We start from the raw sequence: 15,622 nt of genomic DNA on the forward strand, positions 1-15,622 counted from the left end.
TAATTTTATGGAAAATGATTATTTTTTATTGTAAATATGAGTAAGTTTGACATGTCTCACGAATAAAAATCCGTGAAATCGTCTCACAAAAAACTTACTCATACACCAAACCCTAATAAACAAAAGAGAATGCAAAACATGATTATTAAGGTTGCTCAACTACCATAAGGATTTCTCTACTATTCTTTGAGGTTGTTACACCAATAAAGTTGAAGTTTTAATAAATAGGTCTCACCTCCATCCCTCATGGCTTAATCAACTCATTTTTATTATTTTTTGAGTTACATGAATTAAATTCTATAGTTTTTTTATCGTTTTCATTTATCATTTTTCCGACCAATTATAATCAATCAGCACAATACAAAACAAATAATAATAAAGTACACGTAAATTCTAAAAAAAAAAATACACGTAAACCCACTTATTTACGTAGTTTTTGATTTTTGATGAATAGATTTATGTATCAAAAAAGGATTAATTAAAAAGAAACAAATTTAGCCAAGATATCCTCTTTTTTGAAACAAATTTAATATATATTAATCAGTGGGAGTACATAAATTTTAATGGGCTACTCAAAATTCTTGGGACTTCGAAGGCCCATCATGTACTTGTGTTAGGCTGGGGTTTTTCTCGGCCCATACATTTTGATCCGGTTCGGTCGAACATGATTCGTGTAGTAAATTTCATAAAAAAACTCGGTTTAGAGACCGGTCGGTATTCACTTGGCATTGCCCCTCACGTCTTTCACCTAATTCATCAATGGCTTCTTCATCCACTTGATATTAATTTCAGTTAAATTAGTTGCCTTTGGATTTTTTGCCATTGTTTGTACTAGATTTTGCATGTACTCGTGATTTGGCAGATAAATTGGAGCTCCGGAGCTAGTTGCCAGTTTTTGGAATTCCAGGAGAAAATGGCTGTTGGTGATGAATCAGAGCAAGAATCTAAACCCCAGAAGAAAAAAATAGATTCTGAAGATGACAAAAGGCTCGCTCGACCCTTTTCCTTTTTTTCTCTCCATTTTCTTCTTTTCGTAGGTTCCGCGAGTTCTGACGACTTGAGTTATGTTATGTAGGAAGAAAAAGATTACACCTGGAAGTTTGATGAAAGCTTTGATAAGGCCTGGAAGCGGGGAAAAACATCCTACCGATGGTGATCAGGTTTGGTTTGTGCAATTCTTTGTCTTTGTTACTGGTCTTTGATAGTAAACAGCAAATTTCTGAGATAGTGTCTGTTAGTTTTTGTCAATGATATTGGGATTTTAACAATTTCCCAGTATCAAAGTTCTAGGGGAAATGATTTTTTCTCTTGAGGTAGAGAAGAAAGAGATCACATGAATAATTACGGCCTTGTTCAATATTTTGCAGGTTATATATCACTGCACAGTTCGGACTTTGGATGGGGTAGTTGTCGAGTCAACCCGTGCACAGATCGGAGGTGAGTTCATGCTACTGCATTTTTTCCTTTATCTCTCACTTACTGTTGCTATAGTAAATTATTTTGGTGCTTCAAACTATATACCTATGTGGAACTGAAATCACCTTACAAGTCATGTCTACTGTATTTCAGGCAACGGTATACCAAAGAGGCAGGTGTTGGGTAAAAGTAAGATGCTATTGGGATTGTTAGAAGGCATTCCAACAATGTTGAATGGTGAAGTTGCAATGGTATGCTCTGGAACTTTTTATTGTCAATGAAATAGCGTGCTTCCCGTTATTCTGTTAATGAGAGTTATGTTGGCATTTTTAACTTGCATCATCCATGTTTGAGGTGAATGAGCTCACTCTTGTGTATTTGTGGGTTTGGATATCTTCACTTCTTTTTGTCAGTTTTACTGGTCCACATCGATAAAGATGCCTCTCTCATATACATTATAGGTACAAATTTAAATTATGTGAATAAAAAAGAAATTCATATAATTTGGAGGGTTTGCACGATTAAAATACAAAATTGATGAAATATCTAGTTTTCGGCCATACCTGTTGGGTGCTTATCCAATAAATCCATTTTCCACTTCTTAAAAAACAGGTTTAATATGTGCTTTTGTATTGGTGAAATTTGTCGTGGCAGTTAATTATATTTCGCTGATGTTCACAGGTGTATACAGATACTCTGTTCTTGAGCCCTTGGAAAGCTTGTTTTATTTTCCTTCATTTTCCGTAAGAATAAACATAATGGCCGTAAAAAGTTATTAATATTTCTTAGGTTGTTAGATGAAATAGAGAGCGACCCTAAAATCTCCGATGTGCTCTTATAAATGGTGATACATATACGTCCTATTTCATTTTGACATTATGTAATCTCTGATGTCAGTTCAAGGTTAAACCTGAGCTGCATTATGACGAGGAGGATTGTCCAGTTTCATCTGCCGATGGCTTTCCGAAGGATGCCGAACTTCATTTTGAGATTGAGCTGATTGATTGCTGTAAAGTCAAGGCAAGGCTTTTAAATTTCCTCTCAAGTAGTGGCTAAAATTCATTCTAAGTTTTATCAAGTGTGACATCTCACAATTTGTCTTCATGCTAATAAAATTTTGTATTTTAGCACTCTTTCTTTTCAACTCTATATAACCTAATAAAAATATCTTCTCAGGCGTCTGATCCTGTTGTTTCTTCTTATGATTTTCCAAAACACGATGTTTGGCCATTTTTTCGAAAATGCGAAAGTTCTATCTAATATTTATTGTATATTATGTCGTGCCTTCATTTTTTTCAGGTTATCACCGAAGATTTAGGTGTCATAAAAAAGGTAATGAGCGTAGAAACATCTTTTTTACTTCATAGAAACATCTTTTTTACTTCATAACATCTGTTCCTTTGATTAACTGGATTGAATGTGCCATGGCGAGTACTTTCATCAAACACTTGGCAAAATACCCACTTCTTTCTTGTTACTTTATTCTTTCTTTAAGACTTAGAATGGAGTAGTTTACACTTATCTCCTTGCACATGAGCAGTTTCAAATTGATTATTCAATTCTTCTACTAGAAATATCAACCACATAAATAAATAATGCATCCCAAATTTGTAAACACGTTATGCTCTTTTATCAAATTAGTGTGTGTAAGATTACGGCATGTCGTTCTGGATATTAATTGAAACGTTAAGATGATTTATTTCATTTCTTTCAATAGGTAACACAGGAAGGACAAGGTTGGGAACAACCTAGAGAGCCCTATGAAATTAAAGCTTGGTATGAAATTTCTCGTGCTGTTTCTCATTTGCATTCATTTTGTATTCACCTGGAGAATATGGTGGAGGGGTTCTGGTTAATGTTCTTTATGCAGAGTACGATGCACTTTTATCTTTGTTTTTACACTCCACATGACTGAGCCTATTCAACATGATACTAGGATTTCAGCAAAGTCGGGAGATGGAAAATTGATTTTTAGTCATACTGAAGGAGAACCGTTTTTCTTTACGTTTGGAAAATCTGAGGTACATTCCATGTGCTGTACTTCTAATTGATGCCATTTGTCGTAGATTGACATTACTTGGTCTTCTGTATGCATTCTCTGTATTTTCTCTTTTGTGAAATCTAACTGGTAATGTCTTCTTCAAATTTTTTTGGCTTTGATCTAGGTGAATTTTACTTTTGAGACTCCCAAGTTTTTTCGAAAGTTTTGGTATATTATGACGTTATGTCCGAATTTTGAGGTATGAATGTGAATTCAAACTGTCATGTCCATTGTTGTTTCTTAGCTAGGTTACAGAAGGTCTTGAGATGGGAATTGGAACAATGTCAAGGGGAGAAAAAGCAGTAATATATGTCGACAAGCAGTATATAACTGAAGGCCCTCTGATTCCCTTGGTAGAAGGTATTGCAGAAGTCCACTTTGAGGTCGAGCTGGTACACTTTGTGCAGGTAAACACATAATAATTTATGAAATTGTAGTTATCTTCCGGTCGTTCATTGATGTGAGAAGAGAGATACTGCTTTGAGATTATAGCATGATACCTCAAAAGTTTCAAAGAATACTTTGTTTGTGTCGATAAATTCTGTAACAGATCATTATCTTTCAAAGATTTAGCACATTTCCATATTCATTTAACTTTGTTATTAGCCTGGGAAAGTTCATAGATACCTTCTAGTTTCAAGTTCCTTTGAGATGATTGAGTTTGGATTTATAGGTGCGGGATGTGCTTGGAGATGGACGCTTGATAAAACGCCGGATTCGTGATGGAAGAGGTGTTGCTTCAATATTTCTGAATTCTAGAACTAGAATGGTCCAAGTGCTTGTTTCTTCAAATCCATTAGGGAAGTTAAGTTACTGCAGAAATCAGCCCACAAAGTAGTCATCCCTAAAGCTTTTCATGCACTTTTAGTCCCTAAGGCTCCCACTAACAATTGAGGTCTTCCGGTGCGGAGTGCCTTTGGGGTTGTTTGATTCATCTATTTGTTCCATTTATTCTCTTTGCTTCCATTCACTGATTGTGTTCTTCAAGCTATTTAGATTGATTCCTGATTTCTCTATGATTAATTGGAATCTACTTTCCATTTTTATTGATCAGGTGAATTTCCTATGGATTGCCCACTTCAAGACAGTCTGCTTCACATTCACTACAAGGGAATGCTTCCAAATGAGGAAAAAACTGTTTTCTATGATACAAGAGTTGATAATAATGGGCATCCTTTGGAATTTAGATCAGGAGAAGGGCTTGTAAGCCACCTTTAAGATCTAGCACCATAACTTGGCCTATTTATGTACATATATGTCTCTTCTCGTTCTTTTGGAAGTAATTTTTCTCTGGTCATAAAGAGAGGCCAAATATACTGTCTAAAGCCCTCTATTGCTTCTTTTTTACGGTCTTTTACTTATTTGGGTGACTCATGACGTGCCTTTGAATGCTAGGTACCAGAAGGGTTTGAAATGTGCACCCGACTGATGTTACCTGGAGAGATAGCTCTTGTGACGTGCCCCCCTGATTATGCTTATGACAAGTTTCACAGGTTAACTATGAGTAAACCAACACTGACTTGTTTATTTTGTAGTATGTTTGGAAATAATGCTTAAAGCATAGCATGTTTTTTTTTCAAGTTCTCATATTAATTTTTTCCTTTTCTTTTATAAGCTAAACCTTGTTTTTTTAATCTTTTTTCCTTTTTACATTAAAAGGCCGGATAAAGTACCTCAGGGATCCTATATTCATTGGGAGATCGAGCTTCTTCATTACGAGAAGCAGAAGGTGTGGAAATTTAACTCCATCGAAATAAAACTATGAAGTGGACTAAGAGAAAAATCTATCCTATGCCCATGTGATTAATATTGATGCGAATAATATAAATTTGGTTTCTGTTTATTTAGACATGTGATTTAGGTATAAATTGGTTTATATGAATACAAAAGCTTACACTGGTAAAAAATGTCATAGACTTTCAATAGAAGCACATAATGCATGCAAAGTGTCAGTAATTGTAATGCCTTGGTCTTGGCTTGCAAGAGTGTGGTGGCATTGGGGCTTCTCTAGTAACTACTCTACATCTGTTATCACGCTATGAAAATGTTTAATTCAAGTTTGTAAATCATTTCAACTATCCATTTTAACAATATGTGGGATAAGTATATTGCAATCACTTTTGCTTCGGAACATGACGCTATCGTTGTGGCTTCACCATCTATCCACCAACGCTGGGAATCTAAGGTTGGTGACTCGAACACGTTCAAGAGATGACTTCTGTACACGTAGCATTTTGCCCTATATAACAATTGTCTCTTTGTGTTCTGTTGGCAACCGATCAAAATCTTAGACAATTCTGCCATGTCACGAGCACCCGAACATGACTGACTACACAATGAGCTCCTTTAGCAACTTTTGTACGTCCGTCATCACTATATGAAAATGATTGACCCAATTGTTATAGAAGTACTTTATAATTCCTTATATATAATTTCATGATAAGCGCATGAAGTTACAAAGAAAAATTGTAACCACAAACTCTTAGAATTTACTTGGAGAAATGACTGAACTAAAGCTGTATCTCTTGATTGAGGAATAAACTGTCTGGCAAATTATGCTGTCATTTTATGCTTTTTTGGCTTAAGTTGTCTCCAATTATGTCTTGTTTGTAATTAAAACTTTGCCGCAGGACTGGACTGGCATGAACTTTAGACAAATAATGGACGAAGTTGAGAAGATTAAAGGGATGGTAAGTATTACTCGATTACATATCAAAACTGCTTTCTCGAGTCTTCAGAATTTTTATCCGATAGAGAAAGAATTGGAGAAAGTCTTCCGTATATATCTATGAGTACTTCACCTTACACCTTGCAATAAATTTTATCCTTAATATATAATTTCAGGAACCCTAGTTTATAAAGGTATGCTTTAGGAAATGTGTTGTTTCATTCAAAAATAAAAAAAAAATCACTTCGGGTAGTATTTGTACAGAACTGAAGAACTAAGGATGCATGCATCTGTTAAGCATTTTCGAATCGGCAAAGGTTCTTATATCTAAACAGTCTATAGCAAGCTGATAGAACCACTAAACCGTTTAAGCAAAAGTTCCATGTAAAATGAGTTTGAGAACTAGTCAGTCACAGTGCACAAATTTCTGGTGAATTTATTGTCTTTGAGATAGTTGTGCATTTGTTAATTGAGTACCTCATTGGTAAATTCTCAAAGTTAAGACCATGTTCTGATGAATGACCTTACTTATTGAATTTGTTATCTTTATTTGGAATCAAATGGTTATATATTGGAGCTTTCTTACGGCGGAAATATAGTATTGAATGGCATCTGATCTTTTCAGGGTAACAGGCTATTCAAAGAAGGCAAATATGAACTTGCCAAGGCAAAATATGATCATGTATTTTTTCTCTCTCTCTCTTAACTTCAGTTAATGAAATATGTTGAGCATTCTCGAGAAATTTCTTCTCCGTCTATTTGTTCTATGCTGATTGTAATTTCTGTACATTTTAACTGAGTTTCTTTTGGTAACCACCAAAAATTTCCCTTCTCCTCATCTTACTGCATACTTTGGTGGTTAGGGTGATGCAATATGAGCATGTACCTTTTTGATGCAATATGAGCATGTACCTTTTTCTGTTGCAGTTTTTATTACAATCTTCCAATTAGCCGAAGTCAATTTAGTGTTTCCGAAAGCTTGTAGCTCAAATTTTATCGTCCATTCCACTTTGTTGTGTGGCATGCGCTGAACTCCTATCACTACTTGACAGGACACGTTATTAGTATCTCGGTACTTCGCTTTTTTAAGGCTATCATACCCAATGCTATCCATTTTAATTTTCATATTGAGATTGCCTTACTTTCTATCCTCAGCAATTCTATTCCTTCTGTTTGCTCTTAAGGTATCAATAAAATTTGATTTGGGCAACATGTACTGTTTGTGAGAGTCCTTCTCACATCTAACCACCTTGTTATAACTTATAATCATCATTTTATGAGGTTTTTTTATTTGGATATGCATATTCTATTTCCGTTTTCTTTTTCTTTTCATAAATATGATGCCATTACTTTTACAGGTGCTTCGAGAGTTTAATCACGTAAATCCTCAAGATGATGATGAGGGGAAAGAATTTTCTGAGACAAGAGTATGGTTTAGGATTTCTGACTAATTATTCTGTTCTCCATTGTATTTTTTAAAATCAAAATTTGTAAAGATATACCTAGTTTCACGAAGTTAATTTGTTTATTTAGATGTATTGGATCCTTGGTGATTTAATTTTGCCACTCAATATTTCTTGAAGAATTTGTTGAATCTCAATGTGGCTGCATGCTATCTGAAAATGGGTGAATCCAGGAAGTCACTTGAAGCATGCAATAAGGTAATATTACAGTCTTTACGCTTGAATTCCTTCTTCATGAGAAAGATCTATGCGCTTGCGCTGCAGGTTAATAACTTATTCTAGATTGGAATTATTATGGCCATCGTCCTCATTGCCCAAAAGTTTAGATTGGAATTTTTCTCCTTGCATGTATTAGAAACAGTGCGCACCAACCCGCTCCCCTCAATTTTTTAATATCATTGACTGGAGCCTAAGATTTTTTTTTGTCTTCTCTATAATATTTGCTCTTCCCCCCCCCCAACCTCAATTTTGTGGTTCTGTCCCAGAATTTAGAAGCAAATTAAATTGGTTTTCATATCTTTTCTAGTTTGCATCATGTAGGGAATAAATGTGACCGTTATCATGGTCTGTGGTGATGTTGCTGATCTCGTATTATTCTCTTCATAAATTTTCTTCTTCAAGACTAAATCATCCCATAAGCTCTCTTCATAAGTGACCCTTTGAACATTATTAGTTGCTCCACTATAGAAAAGTATCACAGATCTTGATCTGCATTACAATCATGTTTTACAGGTGTTGGATGCAAATCCTGTTCACGTCAAAGCTCTTTACCGCCGAGGAATGGCATACATGTCGGCTGGAGATTTTGAAGAAGCTAGAGCTGATTTCAACAAGGTAATACTGCAGCATGTATGTATTGGTTGAATTTCATCATTCAATTGTGTAAGATGATTCATTCTTAACTTACTCAATTTTTTATCCTGATTTTAGTTGACACTCTGTTCTAAATTACCTTTCACCGCTCTTTCAGATGATGACCATCGATAAATCATCAGAATCAACTGTGAAGGCGGCCCTTCTCAAACTTAACAAAGAGGAGCAGGTTGGCCACTAGAACAACTTCTAATTCTATGGGGAAGCGATCCAGTTTAACTAATTTCTATCCCTGTTTGAGCAGGAGGTTCACGTAAGGGCTCGTAGACAATTCAAGGGATTGTTTGACAAGAAACCTGGCATGATTGCTGCGGCAGATGAGATTGATGCACAACAAATTTCTGGCGAAATGCCTGAGATTGATAATCGGGATGGTTTGGATGGTGATATGGAGCATCTTCTTCAGGCCAATGCTCCCCCACCCCGTGCGAACTTGTGGTCTAGATTGTGGCCTACCAGCAGAAGGCTTTTTACAGCTCTTGGATTGGATCGATGCACCATATTGTGAGTTGGTTTCTTGGTCTTAGTTCCTTTTATATGCTTACGCCCGGTTGACCGAACCTAGTATTTTTCGGCCTCGTAGGCCACTTTCATCGAATTTTTACCTCCTGGTTTACATACATACATATATATATATATATATATATATATATTATGGGATAGTTCTTCTGTTGAGTGTGATCCATAATTTTTTTGTGGTAAATTGTGATGAATCCTTTAGCAAGAATAAGGTAGAGACCCGCAAGTAGTGTTCAAGCGTCGATGAGACGCCGATGTATTAGAAGTTTGGAATAAATTAGCAAAGCAGAATAAAACCAAAAGGTAAAGATGATTAAAGTGGGGATTTATCATTTCATATTCGAAATTCGTGCCATATATTTAATGACTTTTGGTCCACTTTACTTCTAAGGCAGTGTAATTATGAATTGATTCCTCTGGTATCATTGAAAACATAGCACCTGGTGATGTACACTTTTCACATGAGATGATCAAGATTTCACACAGTATCAAATAAATTTGAAAAAATATCAGACGAAACGAGATGACTGATCATCTCGTGAAAAAAAGTGCACAGTACCATATGCTGTGTTTTCAGCCACAGCAGATGATCCAAATATGTGTAATTATAATCTTTTCTGGGGAAAATTTCATGAGTTCGAACTTCAAAATATAAAAATATTACATCCAAAGAAATCCTTGCAGTTCTGTTTTTTTCCTCCTAATTCAAAGTCTCCAAAATTAAGAATTTTGTTTTCAAAGTGTTTCTTGCTTATCTCTATACTATATTATTGTACGAGACTCTTAGAATAATTACTTTAGAAGACATTAAAATATTTAATTCATAATTATCCTTCTTACGCTATTAAAAACATCTTCAACTCGTTTCATATTGTACGTAGAAAAAAATCTAAACAAAACTTCTCTTTTAAATCGTACAATTTTTCTAAATAAAAAATAATTTGATGTTAATTGTTTAATATTATTTGATCAAATTAATAATAATAATAACACATGCAACACGTGTGCAATTTTTTCTAGTGTTAATGAATTATTAGTTATATATATATTGGAAAATATATAATTTAATCAAAAAATTTGAGTTAAATTTTGATAATTTTAAATTCAAGTCAAAAAGTGTTTTTTTTTAGTCAATAAATGGTATTTTAGGAACGAAAACGATGTATTTTAACATTTTTAGGTGTTAAAATTACAATGATGGGTGTTGCATATATATACATATATATATATATATATATATATGTGAGAAGGTAAACAGAGAATCCCAAAGTTCGGGCTGCTGCCCCATTACAAACAAAAAGGTCCAGTACCCAACGGATGAGGCTCTCAATCACGATGGGCCCACTTGCACCTTAATATGGGCCTCATGGCCCACGTAAAGTTGCAGGAAAAAATAAACAAGAAAATCCCGATTGATTTTGACCGCACATCTATTGTCACCTTTATTTTTAACCGTCCGATTCGCCGTTTAGCTGTCTGACTCACTCTTGATATTCGCGGCAATTTTTTTTGGCTCTGTGTGTGTGTGTGAGATTTTTGTCCATGCAGATCGCTTTTTGTTTCATCTCCGGCGTCGTAGAATACGATGCGTGCAGTTCTTAGGAGATTTCTTGCTTTAGGGAATCCAATCCGTAATTCTTTTGTTTCCGTTCAGTGTAAGTTCATTTGCTTATTCTGTTTTGTTTTCATCTTTTTGTGTTTTTTGCCGTTCAGGTTCTTAGCTTAATGGGCATGTGGCATATGGATGCGGGGTCGGAATTTTCCTTGTGGCACATGTAAATAGGTGAAAGAACTTGATTTTCTTGGATTTATATAGGGTGTTTTCGCGGCTTTAGTTTGTTCGGATCTGTGTCTTTAGTGTACTTTTCTTGTGAATCATGATTTGGAATTCCTGTAAAATACTTGGGGATTTTGCATGCTTGTTGGGAACCTTTTTTAGCTGACGACTTATGGATCTTGCCCGAGTAATTTGTTTGATTTCCGATTTGGAATTTGGAATTTTTCTAGACTTCTTGGGGGACGATGGTTCTGAACTAACACAAGTCTTGTTCTTTATGTTAGCGTTTTGTCAGTTATCGGTGAACATAAATTTCAACATGAAATACATGATGTGGAACTCGAAATCTGCAGCATATGATACCATGGTTCCGGGCCAAAAAGAAAAATTGTGAATTTCTACCTTCTCTGGTTTTACTTTTGGATCCTTGTGGAACACTTCGGACTTTCTGATTTACCTCTCGTCTTAACATCCGAGAGGCTCTCGCGGCGTTTGATTTGTTTCATCTGGATGCTCTTTGTTTGGTAAGAAAAGTACATCTTTCTTACTTTTCAGATTCCAATTCACTCATATGAAAATAATGTCTTATACTCTATATCTACATTTTACACAGCCATTAATGAATATCGTTTTTATTAAAAAAAAATTATGTAGCCACACAATATAACTCAAAAATTATGACATGTAGAATTGGTGTGGCTGGCAAGATATCATAGTAAAAACCACCTTAGTAGCTACTTTAAACTGTATCGTTCCAACTACCAATGCATTGACAGCCCAAGCTTGAACATTAGCATTCTTTTCCTTGTGTTTGCAGTTGTTACTACTGATTTATATCACCTTTGCATTTTATATTACTCCTGCTTGCATGATGCTTGCAGTTGATGTATATTTATATGTGTCCATCATTATGATTCTATTGCCTACTTCATTATTTGTTTTCCATGTTTTGGTTACAAATGGATATATTTGCCACATAATTTGAATATTTGACTTCCAAAAGTTGAGTGAATCTACATAAATCCCGCTGTGGAATTTTATATGAATGACCGTGAATAATTTCTCATCGATGCTTTGTATTACTTAACTGACTTAGTTTTTATTATCAGGTGCAGGAGGACATATTCCAACGGAAAAGGACGTGATTGTAGTTTTTGACGGGTGAGCTGTGAGCATATGAGTGATGATGTAATACAATGCTATCTGCTGTATAACTTAGTCCTCAAAGGGTAGAAAAAACTCGAATTTGAGTACAACTTAGAACGAAGAGTTTAATGAGAGAGAAAACTTCCAACGTGGCTACAAACAAGATTTCATGTCCCAAAACAGGAAAAGGGTCATGGTTTCAGAGTCCCATTGTTCAGCCATTACTCGATCCATATTGTGAATTTAGACAGAATACAAGTACCGAGCATGCCCAAATCAGACCGTTGGAGAATAACCGAAAGTCGTTCCATGGGAGTAAGGTGTGCAATGATGATGAGCTAGTTAGGCACATGTCAAATTTACCTGGTTTTCTCCAGAAAGTTGAGAAAGAAATAAGTGTTCAAGAAAAGGTATTAAATTTTGGAGTTCTTGATTGGAAGCAATTGGAAAAATGGAAGTTCAACGAACGCGTGCCTGCAAAATGTCACCATAAAGCATCTTCATCCAGCAGAGGTTATGCTTGTATGACAACTGGACCTACTAAAATGGGTCCCTATCTTCATCCCATTCCATATTCTCGTTTTAGTTCACCTCAAGAATATCAAGCTGCCCAGAGTGGCAGTATTGATTGGCATCAAAATTGTCATCAGAGAGTTGAGAACAACTATAGAAGTTGTTCTGTAACAACTGTGAACAACTGCCCAAGGAAGGATACAAAGCAAAAAATTGCACCAGAAAAGAAAGCTCTGTCCGTAGAGCTGGAACACAAGTTGTCACTCCCTAAAAATGACGTGGTCAACGGTGGGGTTAAAAAGAGTGAAATGAGATTAATTGGAGTGGAATTTAATCCTCGATATGTCCATGTAGAACCTCTGCCGCATAATGTGCTCTTAATGCCTAAACATCTTCAGATGAAGAGTTGCTCGATGAGTTCTCAATTTACAGAATCTGGTGCAAGGAAGAGGATCTCCGATTTATCTTCGCCTCAGGAGTTTGGAGGGCTCTCAGTTGAATTTCCAAACTCATGTTCCCTTCCCGTTGATGCAGATGTTCATGACGAGTCTTCCATAGAGCCACATAACATGGTGACTTCTCTGGCCAATGAAGTAGATATTTACACAGGTGCATGCCCTGAGCTGGATCCTGTTGCCTCGGTACCATCTGAAGGTCGGTGCAAGATTGCACATGAAAAAATTACAAGGTCTACATTTTCAGTTAAAGCTCCAAAGAGATCTGAAGCTGACACTGCAGTGCAGCCCACTATGAAAGGGAGACACCCTTCCCCTACTCGTTGGTTCAGTTTTGGTTTTGGAAAGATGAACAGGAGTTCTAGTTTTAAGGAAATGTCTATGGTTCCACAATTGAGTTCTACATATATTGCTGTAAAATCTGGCCCAGTAAAAGAGAGTTCTTCCGGTATGAACAAATTTAATCGAGACAAAGCAAATGCTAGTAACAGGGGTAGGTCAAGCCCTTTAAGGAGGTTGTTAGACCCATTGATAAAGTATAAAGGATCTCAATCTACCAAGATTGTTCAGCCTCCTAATGGACCCTTATATTCGATGACTTCTGGAACCCCAAAAATCATGGAACCATCTCAAGGTAGAGAGCCTGAGGGGGTAACTGATCAGGGTCTTCTGCAGCTCACATTGAAGAACGGGCTTCCTTTCTTTAAACTCGTGGTTAAAAATAGTAGCAGCCACATGCTAGCAGCTGTTGTGAAGCGGCTACCATCAAATGACAAAAACAATCGCTGCATGATATATGCATTCTACTCTGTTCACGAGACGAGCAAAAAGAGCATGACCTGGACTCAGGGATCGAAAAATATAAGCTGTGGCCTTGACTACAAGATTGTAGGCCACATGAAAATTTCAAGCTTTTATGTTCCAAAATTACATGCTAAGGGTTCTAGTCATTGGGCCATTAGAGAATGTGTCTTGTATGGTGTTGATCGAGAGGAGCAGGACAAACAAGCACCTGAACTTTTATCTGACATGGAGATTGCAGCTGTTGTCTTGAAAAGCTCTTGTAAAAATCTTAATGATGGAAACTTAAATGATGACCAAAAACAATACCGAGAAAGGGGGCTTCCACAGTGTGTATTGGGAGCTACATTTGACGTGGGAGAAGATGAAAACTCTATCAGCACTGCAGTAATCCTTCCTGGCGGTGCCCATGGTAACCCAAGTAAAGGTGCACCTTCGTCATTAATTAGCCGGTGGAGATCTGGTGGATCATGTGATTGTGGAGGATGGGATGTTGGTTGCAAGATACGGGTTCTTACCAACGATGACAAAAAAGGCATGATTGGTAAAGAGTCAATGTCTGGCTGTGCCATTGGTCTTGTTAATCTTTTTGTCCAGGTACTCTTTTTAATGGTTCATGTTTCTAGTAACCTCCTTTTACTTTGAATCGTTATCCATAATTATTGGGATCTATGCAATTACAGGGTGATGAAAGAAAGAGCAAGCCTCTTCTCAACTTGGAGTCATTTGACAAAGGATTATACTCACTTGGTTTGGATCCATCAATTCCTTTCTTAGAGGCATTTGCGACTTGCGTAGCATTTATAACTAGTCAGAAATTTTCTGAAATTTTAGACAAGAGTAGCCTGGATAAAGTTATAGAGGCCATTGTTGGAAAGAATAAGTTGGAAACTGCTAACACATTCCAAGGAGAAATCCCCGCAAAATATGTCTCATGCCCCCCTTCACCAGTCGGAAGGATTTGAATGCTGAAGTAAGATGTAGTCATCTAGATTCTTGTGTTACGATCAACTGTCGCCATGTCAGTTTCTCAAAGAGAGTATATATCTGCTGGAACTTAAACGAAAACCATGGGTACCGGTTTATATTTTGATATCTAACAATATAACAAATTGTAGGAAATCTAATATAGGAGAACTAGTACAAGGCTTTCCCTTCATCTTAAATCATGTTCTTTATCTGTCGACATCCTGATTCCTTTTCTATGCTATTAGATGGTTAATTGAAACTTAGGACATGATGGCCACGTATTGGTGGCAGGGAGGGGAGGGGGTCGTTCCGATTGAGAAAATCCTGTGTCCTAAGCCCAATGCATGAAAGGGTGTGATGGCAGTTGACAAATGATAGTTGCAATAATGAATGGTTTGTTCAATTATCATTATTATTATCTATTGTTTTGAGAGGAACAGTTTAGATTTATTTCTCAATATCCAAATACAAAGACTACATTTCATTTTCTTTCGTCCCAAATAGACAAAAATTCGTGTGAGACGGTCTCACGGGTCATATTTTGTGAAACAGATATCTTATTTGGGTTATTCATGAAAAAGAATTATTTTTTATGTTAAGAGTATTACTTTTTATTGTGAATATCGTTAGGGTTGACTCGTCTCACAGATAAATATTCATGAGACCGTTTCACAAAAGACCTACTCTCCCAAATATACAGTATTTTTCATATTTAGTATTGTTTATCCATCTCCCAACATCTTGGCTTCAACCACACATGACATTTTTTATCATAAAATAAAATATGAGACCAAGATAGTTATGTAATTAATTTGATGATTACGAAATTGGGAGTGGGTTCTCGATTTTGTATTCATAAAACATGCTTATGAAACTTGCCAAAACAAGATAACAACGTTAGGGTGGGCCCTGCGGGGAAAACCCGAAACGGGGATGGAGATCCTCGATTTTTTCGGGTTTGGGTTCGGGGATTTAAAAAAT

General features: G+C 36.1%; 2 protein-coding genes across 12 annotated transcripts; both read left to right on the top strand.

Moving 5' to 3' along the window:
* Positions 1-752: 752 nt before the first annotated feature.
* Positions 753-9,317, top strand: LOC142540220 (peptidyl-prolyl cis-trans isomerase PASTICCINO1-like). 2 transcript variants are annotated; one of them, XR_012819055.1, is made up of 21 exons: positions 753-987; positions 1,076-1,160; positions 1,368-1,437; positions 1,570-1,667; positions 2,314-2,436; positions 2,716-2,748; positions 3,134-3,192; positions 3,353-3,437; positions 3,706-3,864; positions 4,131-4,188; positions 4,512-4,660; positions 4,853-4,950; positions 5,117-5,186; positions 6,088-6,147; positions 6,751-6,807; positions 7,484-7,552; positions 7,709-7,786; positions 8,321-8,422; positions 8,559-8,630; positions 8,706-9,044; positions 9,125-9,317. XR_012819055.1 is itself a non-coding variant. In XM_075646204.1 (20 exons), exons 1-20 carry the CDS (start codon positions 914-916, stop codon positions 8,967-8,969), a joined length of 1,863 nt encoding a protein of 620 aa, XP_075502319.1. In that variant the 5' UTR covers positions 753-913; the 3' UTR covers positions 8,970-9,214. The 2 variants fall into 2 exon arrangements, 1 of the variants encoding a protein (XP_075502319.1); XM_075646204.1 differs by having other exon boundaries at positions 8,706-9,214.
* Positions 9,318-10,241: 924 nt separating this feature from the next.
* Positions 10,242-15,138, top strand: LOC142540221 (uncharacterized). 10 transcript variants are annotated; one of them, XM_075646207.1, is made up of 5 exons: positions 10,242-10,611; positions 10,694-10,763; positions 11,042-11,281; positions 11,867-14,269; positions 14,356-15,138. In XM_075646207.1, exons 4-5 carry the CDS (start codon positions 12,032-12,034, stop codon positions 14,635-14,637), a joined length of 2,520 nt encoding a protein of 839 aa, XP_075502322.1. In that variant the 5' UTR covers positions 10,242-10,611; positions 10,694-10,763; positions 11,042-11,281; positions 11,867-12,031; the 3' UTR covers positions 14,638-15,138. The 10 variants fall into 10 exon arrangements, with proteins under 10 accessions (XP_075502322.1, XP_075502327.1, XP_075502320.1 ...); XM_075646212.1 differs by having other exon boundaries at positions 10,694-10,755; XM_075646205.1 differs by having other exon boundaries at positions 10,242-10,763.
* Positions 15,139-15,622: the final 484 nt, after the last annotated feature.

The sequence above is a fragment of the Primulina tabacum genome, chromosome 3 (assembly GCF_025594145.1).
Source record: "Primulina tabacum isolate GXHZ01 chromosome 3, ASM2559414v2, whole genome shotgun sequence".
Classification (NCBI taxonomy): Eukaryota; Viridiplantae; Streptophyta; class Magnoliopsida; order Lamiales; family Gesneriaceae; genus Primulina; species Primulina tabacum.